Source organism: Diplotaxodon limnothrissa, linkage group LG15, assembly GCF_057381915.1.
Source record: "Diplotaxodon limnothrissa isolate DT_005_m linkage group LG15, D_limnothrissa_male_GT1.1, whole genome shotgun sequence".
NCBI classification, from domain to species: domain Eukaryota; kingdom Metazoa; phylum Chordata; class Actinopteri; order Cichliformes; family Cichlidae; genus Diplotaxodon; species Diplotaxodon limnothrissa.
Window position 1 is genome coordinate 23,589,864 of NC_140610.1, and position 14,177 is coordinate 23,604,040.

Genomic DNA, 14,177 nt, shown 5'->3' on the forward strand with positions numbered 1-14,177 from the left:
CAGCAGATAGCAGCAGAATTTAAAAGCTGCCTTCAGTGACTTTTTTTAATTATTAATTTGAGCAATTCTTTGTTTCTTTAATCATTCAGTGTTCATTATTATTTATCTAAAGTTGAGAAGAAGAGGAAAATTTCCTTCTTTCCATTTCTTTCAGACCTTGATGATTGCTTTATATTAATCCAATGAATTTAAATACATTTACTGCATCTCATCACTTTCCTTCACCATCTACCTCTACAGCTCTGCCTTATGTGTTGTAATCTCAGTAAGTCGTATGATCAGTTGAACCACAACATCTGTAGAGAAAATCCAACTCACCATGCCGTGGTTGAGCCACTGAGGAATGAAGTTGTCCAGTAATTTGGGGTAGACCAGTTCTCTGTCATACAGGTAGAGGCTCCAGAAAGTAAACACCACAAACTGGAGAGAGAGAGACACGCACACAGAAAAAACCCCAAAAAGTTAGCAACTAAAGTGCAACACACTTTATGGAAAAGACATCAGTGCCAGATAAGTGGACAAAAACAGTGACTTTTAGCATGCAGCACAACGTTTCTGAACTAGTCCTGCCTACACAACGTCTGCTCTGTTGTCAGGTCAGTGATGAGAAACATTCCTCATATCCACCACTTACATTTCATTACACTCTATCAGTGGTTATTTAATATGTTGACGGTACCCCACTGGGACTATTTACCTTGGAAAATGCAGTTAAGCGTTACAGAGACAGCCAATTCAATGTTTGTGACATGCTACACGAGTAAAAAAGTCAGCAGAAAGTGAAATCTCAGTATAATTTAATAAAAACAGACAATAGAGAATCGTTCAGGAGGCAAACTCCAGCACTAACAAATGAAATCAATGTGCAAATGCAGTTCCTCTAATGGCCACTTGAGGCAACAGCAAGTCAATGACCATGAACCTCTTGGTTCAAATAGCAGTTTTTCAGTTGTTGTTTTTTTAATTAAATTATTTTAACAAATATTATTGCTTGTTGTGAGGTACAGACTATCGAAGGATTGTGTGCTGTATTTTTGGTGAGTGAAAATTTAGTACTTGCTAGCACTAACTAGCAGATATGTGTACTGCACCTGAACAGTTTATGATTCAGCTTGTAACCCTCTCAACCCAATTTGATCTTTTCTGGCTTCAAAAACTAAAATGGCAGCAGTCTGGGAGTCTGGAACTGAGTCTGGGAACCAATAGGTGACAGCATCCATCTTTTGGATACAGTCTGTTAAAATACAATATGCTTAAGATATGTATGTTGTTTATCTAATTTTTAATTTAACATGTGGATGTAATAATTTAACATGTGCATGCATGTTGACTACTTACATCTTTTAGTTCTTAGGCAGTGAAAACCTGGCCCCTGGCACATGCATTAGGCTACACTCTACTTTTTACCTACTGTTAGAGATACATATACACTGTCCTCATTTATCCATTGGGTAAAGAAGGACATTGGAGGGAGACACATGAGGGTCATCTGTGATACCTTCTGCATGCCTTCTGTAAACCAAAAACTTCCCAATGATACATGCAGCTATTGCAGCAATCAGATTTCCCACATGACCTGAACCCACCATAAGCTGACCAGCTTCCAGTCTAATGTATCTTCACGGTTTGGATCAAGGCCAGTCCAGGTTCTGTAAGACGAGGGTGGAATTACCTGACAGGCATCTGCGTTCCAGTTCGAGGCATCTGAACCAACCAACCTCTTTTTATACCGTGACTGGCATGTTCTCTGTTTCAACAGGCCAGTGGTGGCGGGAAACAATGCGTGCACTTTGTCCCCTGTGGGGCACCCACAATTTTCCACCACACCATACCGCGTGCAAATGCCTGCAATATATGCACACTCCACACTCACGCATATATGCAATGCACAAATAGAGCTATAGCAACATATGCAGGAATGCACACACTTCCTTTACCAGACGGGCAAAGTTTGAGACATTACCTGTGGTAATGTAGTAGCTGCACCTGTTGTGCTGTATGTAACCTAAACTGTGAGGCCAATTCACACGCACCAGTTAACAGCTTCTACAGGTGTGTGTGTGTGTGTGTGTGTGTGTGTGTGTGTGTGTGTGTGTGTGTGTGTGTGTGTGTGTGTGTGTGTGCCAATAGAGCCAGGAACTATTGGGTTATTTAGGTTTAGAGATCAACTGTGTTTGACACTAGTGTCTGGTAGTCTATAGCATGAATATTTATGATCTTGTGCCAGTGATCTAACAGCCAGGACACAGTAATAGTCAGGTAGCCACACAAATTCTCCAGTATGCCAGCTGTGGGGCACGTTGCCTAGTAAAATCTTGAATAAAAGTGTGTGTGTTAAGCAAAAGACTGCCAGCCTTGCAAAAAAAATGGATTAGACAGAGGTCAAAGTCTGGCTGTCTGGATGATTCGTCAGTGCTTTCTCTGTTCTGTTCATTCACAGCAGGATTGAAAAAGATGAAGCACATCATACCATTACACCCATTTTTTTAACCTCAGTAAATTTTCACATCCAGTTAATCTATGTTCTTTCTCTTTACACAAACTCTCACAAAAGGAGTTCACCCAGGTATGTGAATGTAGCCAAAGTATATCTGGTGACTCTTTTCAGCATTTTTTTCCATCTAACTGAGTGAGCAATCGCAGCTGTTGATCTTCTTTCACTTTTACTTTTAAGTTGCTGCTAACCAGCCGGGACCCTTTTCATCTCATGTTTCCCTACTAACACGCTGACCATCCATAGTTGCGGCAGAGCAAAAATTAGCTTTTTAAGAGATGATTTTATTTATTAATAGAAAAAAGCCATCTAAACCTGCCTGACTCTGAGTGAAAAAATAATTCCCATCTAAACCTAATAAGTGATCGTGCCAGCTTTGGTAGCAAGAACCGCAATCAAGCATTTGTGATAACTGAAAATGAGTCTTTCGCATTGCTGTGGACTGATATCAGCCCCCTGTTCTTTGCAGAATTCTTTTAATTCAGCCACATTGGGGAGTTTTCAATCATGCCATTTAAGATAACTTAAATTAATACTTTAACTAGGCCACTCCAAAACCTTCTTTTATCGAACCATTCACAAATGGACGTGCTGGTGTTTTTTCAGGTCATTGTTGTGCTGCACAACCCAACTGAGCTCGAGCCTCAGGCATGAACTGATGGCTGGACATTCTCCTTCAGGATTTTTCTGGTAGCAAAGCAGCCTCAGACCACAACACTATAATCACCGACTATCAGTACGATATTTTTTCTGTGAAATACGGCGTTAGTTTTATCCCAGGTGTAATTACTTTTTCTACACAGGATCAGGTGTGTTTGCACAGCTTTTTTCCCTTAATAAATAAAATCATCATTTAAAAAATGCATTTTGTATTTATTTTTTTAATGATTTGAAACATGAAAAACAAATATTAAAAATACTAAGAAATCACTCAGGGGGAAATTGGTTTTATTCTCCTATTTCCTAGTTGTTTCCTTTTAGTATGGCTTATTCTCGTTTGCCTTTTTTTTCTCTTTTTACCTTTTATTTCTTTTTAGAATGTCGATATTATATATTTTGTTTTGTTTTTAGGTTGCTTTTAAGGTCTAGCCAGGGATTATGGATGAAAAATTAGCCTACGGCATTTACAGCAATGTTTAATAATGAACATTGTCCCTGTTACAAATAAACAAATTACATAAAAAAAGTTAAAAACAATAATTGTTGGCACCAGACAGTGTTTAGATATCACATTGTAAACTGTAGACCTTTGTGCTTTGCAGTGTGATCGTTTGCAGATACCTGGTGTAATGAGATTTTATAGTTCTGATGTTTTTAAATAGTTTATTGTTGTTGTTATGTGAACCATCAAGGTCAAAGGCTCTCGGGCTAACCCAACCATGCGCCAAATCAGAAAAAAAGCTCAATTTAAAGCATCATTCCCAGACATTAATCACCCCATGAGGTGAGACTGAAAATGTCAGACAATTTTTATGCGGTTGACATTAACAATTTCCATGATTACAGGTTGGTAGGACACTGCCACCACCCTCAGGAGTGGAAGAAAAATAAGGGCAAGAGAGGCGTTAAGAAAAGGGGAGCATGGCGGAGAGTTGATTATACTAAAAATGGATTACTCCGGCCTTCAGTTCCTGCAAGGCAAGCCCATCCATTCCCGGGCTATTGTGTGTTTGCCTGTGTACGTGCTTGCCTATGTGCATTAATCCTCTCACCGCTCCGACAGGGAAGGCCAGGACGGCCATCATCCAGTCTCGCAGGCCAATCAGCTTTCTCAGCTGCCGCTCCTGCTCCCTGCTGTCGCCTCCCTTAGTCAGCAGACTGGACACATCGATCAGGACACACAATCCGAAAAACACCGCCTGGATCACCTGCAGAGAGGAACAGGGGGAGTTCAGCGAGCTCTTTGGCAGCACAAACACTTTCTCACAACAAAGAGATGAAGAGAGGAGGAGAAAAAGAGCTTAGACGGTCAAATTCAATAAAAGTGGTTGAAAGAAAAAAAACAGGCTGTGCCCAGGCACATAGTTACAAACCACTCACCTGAAACTGTCATGAACCAGAGCAACAACACAATCGTTATCTGCTATAACTACAGAGTTTCAAACCTCCTCTGGCATTAACATCAGTACAAACGCTGTATGCTGGGAGCTTCTTGGCATTGGTTTCTATGCCTGTAGGGGTAATCTGCGGGCGGGCCAGTGTTTTTGTCCTTATCATTTATGTTTCAAATTAATTCAACTTTATTTATACAAATCACAACAACAGTTGCTTCAAGGCACTTTCCATTATAAGGTAAAGACCCTGCAATAATACAGAGAACACTCCAACAGATCAGATCACCCCCTATGAGCAAGCACTTGGTAACAGTGGGAAAGAAAAACTCCCTTTTAACAGGAAGAAACCTCCACCAGAACCAGGCTCAGGAAAGGTTGGCCATCTGCCACAACTGATTGTGGATGAGGGGAAGAAGACAGGATAAAGACACGCTGTGGAAGAGAGCCAGAGATGAATAATAAGGAATGATTAAATGCAGAGAGGCGTATAAACACATAATGCTTGTTTACCAGTTCAGCTGCCGATTAGCTCTTCAGCTAAAAGGGCTACGACAGCTACCATGTTAAGTGTAACAGTTTCTCCCATAGACTTCTATTAAGAGTTATTTGAGTGCTATATCTCTATCATTTTAGTAGTTCTGGCTTAAGTTTGCTTCCAGCAACCAACAAAAGCCCACAAATATTCTCTTAGCAGTTAGGATTGGGTTTAGTAAAGAGCAGCTGTTGGTATTAGCTAGTTCAAAGAAACTGGCACCGTGTTGAAAAACTTTGTATGAAGTTCCTTTAAAAGGGGTCACCACAGTGGGCAGCATTTATCTGCCAAAAATGTGGAAATCCCTTGAGTTTGTTGGCAGATCAAAAAGTGAAATAAATTTTATTGACTGAACAGACATTCTGTGTTCTAGTAGCTGCATTTCCAGCAGCATAAAAGCAACTTAGCAGCTGATTAAAATTAGTTATACCTTATATACATTTTCTGCATCGCTAAATGAACACATGCACATTCCCCTACCAACGTGACACACAGTTTGCGCTTCATTTAGTCAGTGTGGCACAGTTTAACAGCTTGTAAGTGTAAAGCACAGAATCTGTAACGTACTGTAATGTACTTAAAAACTGAACGATTTTAAAGTGAAACTCAGAACAAGCCTAACCAGTTTGTTCAGCAGAGGTCGCCATGGTGATTTACACAGTTAAAAACACACACGAAACTCTGCCTTAAAGCTCAACAATGCTCGCAAAGCCATTCATTTTGCTTCATAGTACAACTTCAGAGGGCACTCTGGAACTTCACTGTTGGCGTTACTCGTGTTTGGAAAACCACAAACACAACAAGCAGCTGATAGAGTCGGGCTGAGCGCAAATGAAGAATCCGCGATTTGCTGTGAAAGTGAAGATTATTAAGATTAATGAAGTCTTTTTAAAAAACTGCACTGTGATATCATCCTAACAAGGACTGATATAGAAGTACATTAAAAAAAAACTGTTAAAAAATATGTTTCGATATGAGTCTGAGAAAAAAAATGTCAGGAAAGATATTGGTTTTTATTAGTACTTTAATTACTAAATATCATTGTTGTTTTTTAAAAGCCTACATTGGTCAGTCTCTATCATAGGTTCACAGCTCTGGCTGTGAGCACGGAAGCTCCATCCACCTGCTGCTCAAACCTTCTACTTGTGAGGGACAGCCAATCACAAGAGTGTTTGCAGAGAAACAGGCAAAGGGGGAGGAGCTAAAACAGCTAGGACAACTAAGGGTCATTTTTAATCAAACCTACTCTTGTGTCCAAGAATAAAAACATGGAGCTGGAATCCAACATTATAGGTCCACTTTAAATAACTTAAAGTTTCAGTGGGTTTTGCTCTTTTCTTTCTAAACTTAATTCAGAAATCCAGTGAACAAAAATAATTTGCTGCCTGCAAAAGGGAGGAGGGATATTTCCAATTCATGCCCATCACTTAGCAACAGTGCTCTCAGGCTTGAAACACTTAAATGCCAAAGACATCCTGCACAGTTCCTGTGTTAAACAGAACCTTACTTAAAAGGCATTATAGTGTAGTTACTGTATATCGAGCAAAGAAAAAGGTAAATATACATGACAATAGGCCATGCCGTAATAAGATGCAAAGACCCCGAAGAGCTTTCCTTTAAGCAGGTACAGTGAAGAAACTAGCAGCTATAACTGGCTATTATTGTCGCTGATTACCTAAAACATATAGAAAACAGTTGGAACAATCTCTAAGGGCACTGCTGCATGAATCCCTGAGAGCAAAATTGAGCTTAACAGCTCTCAAACTGACTTCTGGAGTGTTTGTCCAACATGACAGAATCATCCACCAGCAGGAAACACTGTGACCTGCGTGCAAAAACTATTCCTCACGAGATGCACAATATTTCAATAAAACCACACGTGGCTTCTTTCAACATGCACCAAAAATACTTCACACTTCAAATGCTCGATTTCAATAGAATCTCCATTAAGTGGGCTGTGGTGAAGGAGAAAACCAGCTCTGTATATTTTACCCATCTTTGCGTAAGGAAACACTTTCAACATGTTCGCAATGATGGATGTGACCTTCGCTTCCAGAGGAAGATGGAGAGGAGGCACAGACTACCTCTCCTCTCCTCAAACCTCCCTCTGAGACTATTAGGTATCGCCCGGTGTGATGATGGCTGGTCATTACAGGCATTTTGGCTTTAAAACATAGTTATGGGTGCTTCGGTATATACACGATTCTGCTGGTGAATACTGGCATTTTACAGCGGGCAGCTTAAATAAATGTGTGTGTCTACTCACTGAAATATGTGTGGACAGCAAATATAAATCTTAGACAGCTAGCATGTCTAAAGCAGCATGCCTGCTACATAAATAATAGGTTTCCATGAGAACTATGAGCAGCAACAGCACACTCACAGGCACGCACACAAGAAATTCTGAAATGGACCTAAAACTCAAGCCCTCGTTTCCGTATCAATACTGCATCAATTTTGAGGCTTTTGTGTTCCTCGTGAGAAACTGATACACACAAACGCTGGAGCCAGATGTTGCAGTGCAGTGTGTTTCCTGGCTGCTGGTGTGTACAGGTCTTTAATGGTACAGTTAACTGGGGGAAGAGGGCTAATGTGGAAAATATGACACAGCTATTTCCCATGCTCACAAAGACACAGGTATGCTCTTCAGAGATTATTTTGCCTTTAAAAGGGCCTAAACTAAAGTTTATACATGCCAAATTGATCAATCCCACAGATTTATAAATATGTAGGTATGTGTATAAATAAGGATTATTATTATTGTTATTATTACTACTACAAGTAGAAAATTAGAAATCCACTTACCGATAGGCCAGACAAACCTGTTTCAGCTGAGCGGCTATAACTGGTGACAGGCCAATCAGTCACAGACATATTCAGTTCTGAGCAAATTTAATTAGCATGTGCTGCTGCCTGACGCGCACCTTATCAAAAAACGTAGCTATAGAAACGTGGCGTGCTGATTTGTGCAAAGATATTTCTTCAGAGGAACAACATGTGATATGTAACGGGTCATGATTACATCTGGCATCTTCGTAATGCTAATGCACTAACTGGTAATCAGCGAGCGCAGCCATCTGCTGTTTTTGTTTTTATAGCTCTGCTGATCCACGTGTACACTCAGATGGTTCGGGCAAATTGTGTTGCAGCAATTTGAAGGTACACTTCTGAACTCCCCCCCCAACATGTGCCTGTATTTGAAGTACAGAAAGAGATGCCATGCATTACAGAAACCTTACCACCGACTAGTATTTTAGAGGCTAAACTGCAGAGCACTGTAGGCACGTAACATGTCTAACATGTCACATCAACTTGGATATACTGTAGCTATTATTTAATTTAAAGAAATGTTGAATATTCTGTTAGGAAACTTCCTTGAATGAGAACGACAAAAGGTCCCCTAACCTGCTGATAACTGCAACATGTTTTTTATAATGATTATTTAAAGAGAAGTTTTATATAAAACAATTATTGTAAAGTCTAATGTATTCTAATCCTGACATGTTGTAGAGCCTGCAAGGTGTCCTTATATTGGCTTTCGAGAGATAATGTGCCTATTTTAGAAACGTCCAAAGTCTGCATTAGTAGGTTGGAGGGGTGGAGGTGACATTTCCCCCCCCCCCCCGAGTTATCACCCAGGACACACCTTTGTCTTTTGCACTTTGCTTCTTTTTTTCACCTCACCTTGTACATTAATGAGCCATCGCAGCCAGGGATAAGAATATGGCTAGTGGCCAAAATCGATTACATTTGTAAAAACTGTGAAGCACAATCAGTGGAACATGAGCATTTTTATATATGATATGTGTTGTTGTTTTACTTTTCTTTAACAATGGATGTCAACCAGTGAATGAACAAACACATCGACATCCCAGCCGCATTTAGATAACGACAGCAAGAACTCAAACGGTGCACGCAAAACAAGAAATGTCAGCTAGCTTCCTCTACAAACACAAACATTGCAGAAAGAAGACAACCACTGGCTGGATATTTCTCTAAAATTGGTTAGCTTTTTATAGCGACTTCACACCAACTTTAAAGCGTGCTTGTGAATGACTGCCTAACAGAACCGGCCTCTAACAGAAGTCCCTCTTTGTGAGTGCATGTGTGAGCGCATTGTTCGGGATGAATGGGAGCTGTGTGTGTCTGCAGTTTTGTGCCTCTCGTTGCAGCATAATTTCCTTAATTTAATAACACTTGAGAATCAAGAAAACTGATTGTGAACACTAATGTTTGGCCTGTTGCTGCCTCTCAGCTGATATGTTAAGCAGCTTTTACAAGTACAGTAAAGAGCGCCGAGACAAAATGCCCGTTGTGCACATTTTATGGCCTCACAGCGACACATGTGCTGCAACTATTGAAGGAAATACGCGGTGTACTTTAGCCCAAGCACTTCATTTTGCGTTGCAGCACAAAGTAAATATTACCAGTGCAAAAACTTCAGCTTCCGTCATTGCAGCCCTCAGGTTTTAGTAATCAATTGCTTTGTTCGACTGGCAGCAACTATAATAAACTATATAAAGTATAAACTATATAAAGTATGTTATCAGTAATTAACAATATATTCAGAATAAGAAGTTTGATAACAATAAACTCATCTAACAGAGACAAAGACAATTTTAAAGCACAAGAAAACAAACACAATATCGCTCTGTCAGCAGTCACCACACAAATGAAAACTCAGCTGACACGATTTACTGATCTCTATAGGAGAACTGATTTTATTAGAGTCACTACTGTAAGTAAATAATGGCTGATGATTAACCTCTGGCAACTCTCATGACGTCTGGCTACCAACGCAATGCTGCGCTTTGTATCATAAAACTAATCAGATATCTTTCTAGATATTTAGGCACAAGGTAATCACAGGTAAATATCATATCGTATATGTGCAACGCAGTACAGCCCCGTTTAGAAAGCATAAAGGCAGCAAAAAGAAGCATGAGCGCTTCCTTGTTGATGAATCACAAAAACTTGGAAACTAAAGTGAGTGAGAAGAAAACAAAAGATTTTAATGCAAAAAAAAAAAAGAATTAGGGCTGTTATTACATCAGGCTTTCAATGCAAGAATAAACCACAGAATTCACTTCAATGACATTATTGCACCATCTAAAAAAACGTTTTAATTAGATCTTACTTTTTTTGTTTATATCTCTGTGTTTGTTAATGTGTGTTCTGCACATTTTTAGCAAATAAAATACAAATATGTTTAGCAATGTGACAAGACAACAACTGCACAAATGGATGCAAAAAGAGCACATGCACTGAATGGACAGTGAGACGTTATGATACACCATGTAAGTGTACAAGAATAAAATCTACACGGGCACAATCTTCAATGAACGCTGACCACTGATCTCACTCAGGGTTGGAGCCGCAACGTTCAAACGCTTTATTATTCAAGATTAGGGGATGCTGCGCATTTTCACTACTGCGCTCTCATTGGTCCACACCTTGTCAATCACAAGCTTCTGCTAATATCAGCTTTCAGTGTTGTTTTAACTAGAGATGGACCGATCCGATATTACGTATCGGTCCGATACTGACGTAAATTACTGGATCGGATATCGGAGAGAAATAAAAAAAATGTAATCCGATCCATTAAATATCAAAAAAGCACCTCACAAAACTTGCGACATGGCATAATTCGGCTCATAACCATAGCACGTCGGAGCAGTGTGCGTCACGTGATAGAGCGACTGTGGCTGCGAGACCTCTCGGCAGTCTGGTTCAGTATTTGGAGCCTCGCTACCAAACCGGCATTTCATCTCCGAGAAAGTTATACCAGAGAGAAGTAAAGCAAGTGTGTAAGTTCATCTCTGAATGTTTGTAAAGCATTCTCACGTTAAGCTTAACAACCGATTTATGGAGCGACTGCCTCTTCTCTCTTCCTCCCTCTCCTGCTGCTACTTCAATCATGAAACTGATCAATGATCAGCTGATCGGCTTTTCTGTAGCGAGTCTCTCTTGTTTGTTTTTGGCCCACTTTGCACCAGAAAGAGGAAACCAGCGGCTGAACAACAGCAGCACGTTTAAGCTTGATAAGCTGTTTTTAGAATTTATTTAATATTACTTTGTACACCAGGATCTTTTCCTACGCAGCTGATGGCTGGTAACTGTGCAGGGGCGGATCTAGCAAAGTTTAGCCAGGGGGGCCAATAAGGCATTAACAGGGAAAAGGGGGCACAAAGACATACTTTTCTTTCTTATTCTCATTTAAAATGTCTAGCTTTTAATAAATAATTATCCGAATCTTACACCCAAAGTTTTAATCTGATGAAAAATGTATAGAAGTCCATTACTGTATATAGTAACTGTTAAGTCTAATATACCCTAGTAAACTATAGTATTTTTTCCTTTGGGAAGGTACCATCTGTGAATTCTGCAATTCTGTTGAAGAAAGATGTTGAATCTATTTAATTATTCTTGAAAAATAATTTATTTCTGTGCATTTTGTTTCCACACTGCATCAAATTAAAGTTGATTACGTCGATTAAGCATCATGAGGTGGGGGGTGGGGGTGGGGGGGTTCCCCTATTTTTATTTTTTTTTTCTGGGAGTTTTAGAACCCTATTGGTTAGGTTGTTTACTCTTTAAAATACCAGAATAGGAAGGATGGAGTAAGTTTAACTTTATTAGATTGATCAGTATTGCTGAACTATGAAATATTTTGGGTGCAGTATATTTTTTGCATACAGGTACAACAGAATGGCTTTAGTGTTTGTTTGTTTTTTGTAACTTGAGTATGAACTTATACAAAAAGCAGCAAGATATTAAAAAACATTTTTAGTGATTAAAAACACTATATCGGATTCATATCGGTATCGGCAGATATCCAAATTTATGATATCGGTATCGGACATAAAAAAGTGGTATCGTACCATCTCTAGTTTTAACATTATGTGTCTTTAGCCCCTGAGAGGTCACTCTCAAGCACTTAAACATATTTCCTTTGCTGTTAACACAGAATTTATATCATTGGGTCAAGCTTCTTCTTGATTTTGATTGGCCACTGAGAAAACAGGGACACTGAGCACTGAAAAAATTCTGTGCATTGAGCTTTGCAGGTGATTGCAGGCACTTATCTTCTATTCAGACACTGTACAGGAGTTTTTGTGTTTTGTCTGGGCCTGATCCTGTGTGATGATCTACACCTGATGAGGGGTGGATAAAGGTATCAGTCTTTATGTTGTGGCTTTTGAGTCCGGTCACAACGATTACTACCTAAATCCAGGTTATATCATTACTGTTTACTGGGGTCACACAGAAATCTAAACGTTTTCCTGTAGCCTTCTATGCAACCAGAAGACTTTGTGCAACAACAACAGACACCTTCTGCTGGTTTAAGCCACTTTCTCCAAACTACATCTGTCTTGTATGATGTCTGTAAAGTGGAGAACTAATTTATAAGTTAAAACAAGCAAAATTTGTTCACAAGCAGGACCTACAGATAACTTATGCATATTTTCACCACCATATTTTTATTCCCTTTTGCTATTAGCGTGAGTGTGCACGATGATCAACATCATCAACCCGAAATGCCTTAACCGGCACTTTATAAAGGCCACCAGGAGTTGACCCTAGTGCTGTGCGAAACAACTCCGAGATTATGGGAAGTCTATGCGAAAGCATCCCTCGGTGTCCTTGCTCCATGACCTCGGTAAGCACTTTGGCAGATAGCTTCAAGTTTCACTGAATAAAACATCAAGTCTATTTTATAGAAATCATTTCATTCTGCAAGTCAGAAAAGAGAATTTTCCAGAACGTGTTCTTGAGAAGGTGATTAGAGTCTGATCTAGCCCAACAGTGCAAGCATCCCAGTGGCTATGTCCATCTTTTATATATATAGTCTATGGTCTAAAATGGACTTGAGTGTAAATCCCACTTTCTTAGTACAGATATGTTCTGGGCTGCAGCTTGTTTCAAACTTCTTTAAAACACATAAGAAATAACTGAGAAATTGATTGACAGTTTATTACCGATTTTTTTTTCTTGTCCAACAATCAGCGAGCACTAAAAATCCCACATCCCTGTCATTTCTGAGCCTCTCAGTCCTTCGTCATCATTTTTCTGACACTTCCCAACTGCAAGCTTTCACAAGGTTCGGTGCACCCGCGGCGCGCTCCCGAAAGGGGAAGCCTTTATGACGGGAGAGCTTTCTACCCCACAACGCACCTGTTCCGGTTCACCTCAGCACCTAACCACGTTGCGAGCTTCAAACGCGACTGCAGACAAGTGAAACTCCGTGTAATTTACCCCTCCCTCTGCCACTGCCGACGAATCATCGAGTCAAACAAAGAGCGCAAGGAGGCGGAATTTAAATGTGATCGCAGCGCCACGCGCGCACTCTCTCCAGCGCGTGCATCGCCTCGAGCTGCGCGGTAACTTCATCGGGGTGTTTAGGGTTGAGATCAGATTAGACGTGAAATCTCACCAGGTCGATGAAGGTGAGAAACTTCCAGCTGCCTCCGTAGGTCTGGTGTGCCGGCATGTCTAAGGCTTTGTAGTGGCACAGGATGGAGAAATAAGACAGCAGGATGGCGACCCGGAGAACCTGCGAGGGGATCAGCGCCATGATGCTCGCTTTGCACCTGTATCTGTTTGTCCGTCTACCTGCCTGCGCTTTTTTTCACCTCCCTAATGTCTCTATGTGTCCGTATTTTTACTTGGTTTAACCTGCCTGCCTGTCCGTGCTTTTCCTGCCCCCCTACTGTCTGTGTACTGCTTCCGTGTTATGGTGATGATGAAAGGGGGAGGAGTGTAATCTCCACAGTCCGTGCAGTTATAGCGGGACTTACAGTATGTTGCTGTTTTCTTAAGGAACACGTAGCTTGAAGAATATTAGAATAAAGCACACTAGGACAATAAAAAAACACATCAAAGCTTAGTTTAGTTTAAATCCAAAATAAAATTGTAATTAAATAAAAATCAATCTGCACTTAGAGATACAAATGACCCAAAGGTTCGGGTACTGTGCATTCATTCAGCTGGTGGTGCAGAAAATGTTGATGAAACTAGTGGGAATAAAGCCAGTAGAACAGTAAACGCATACCAAGAATACCTGTTTAATCAATAAGTGAATGAATAATTTCACTTT

The 14,177-nt window shown here is 40.1% G+C and overlaps 1 protein-coding gene across 1 annotated transcript in view; it reads right to left on the reverse strand.

The window, feature by feature from the left end:
- The window catches only part of aig1 (androgen-induced 1 (H. sapiens)), a 29,226-nt gene extending 15,448 nt beyond the window's left edge, over positions 1-13,778 (reverse strand). The window contains exons 1-3 of the mRNA XM_085372716.1: positions 13,515-13,778; positions 4,207-4,362; positions 319-420 (exon numbers count right to left, since the gene is read on the reverse strand). Coding sequence (XP_085228842.1) covers positions 319-420; positions 4,207-4,362; positions 13,515-13,655 — 399 coding nt within the window. The 5' untranslated portion in view covers positions 13,656-13,778. The remainder of the gene's footprint in view (positions 1-318; positions 421-4,206; positions 4,363-13,514) is intronic.
- Between the last annotated feature and the right edge of the window lie 399 nt (positions 13,779-14,177).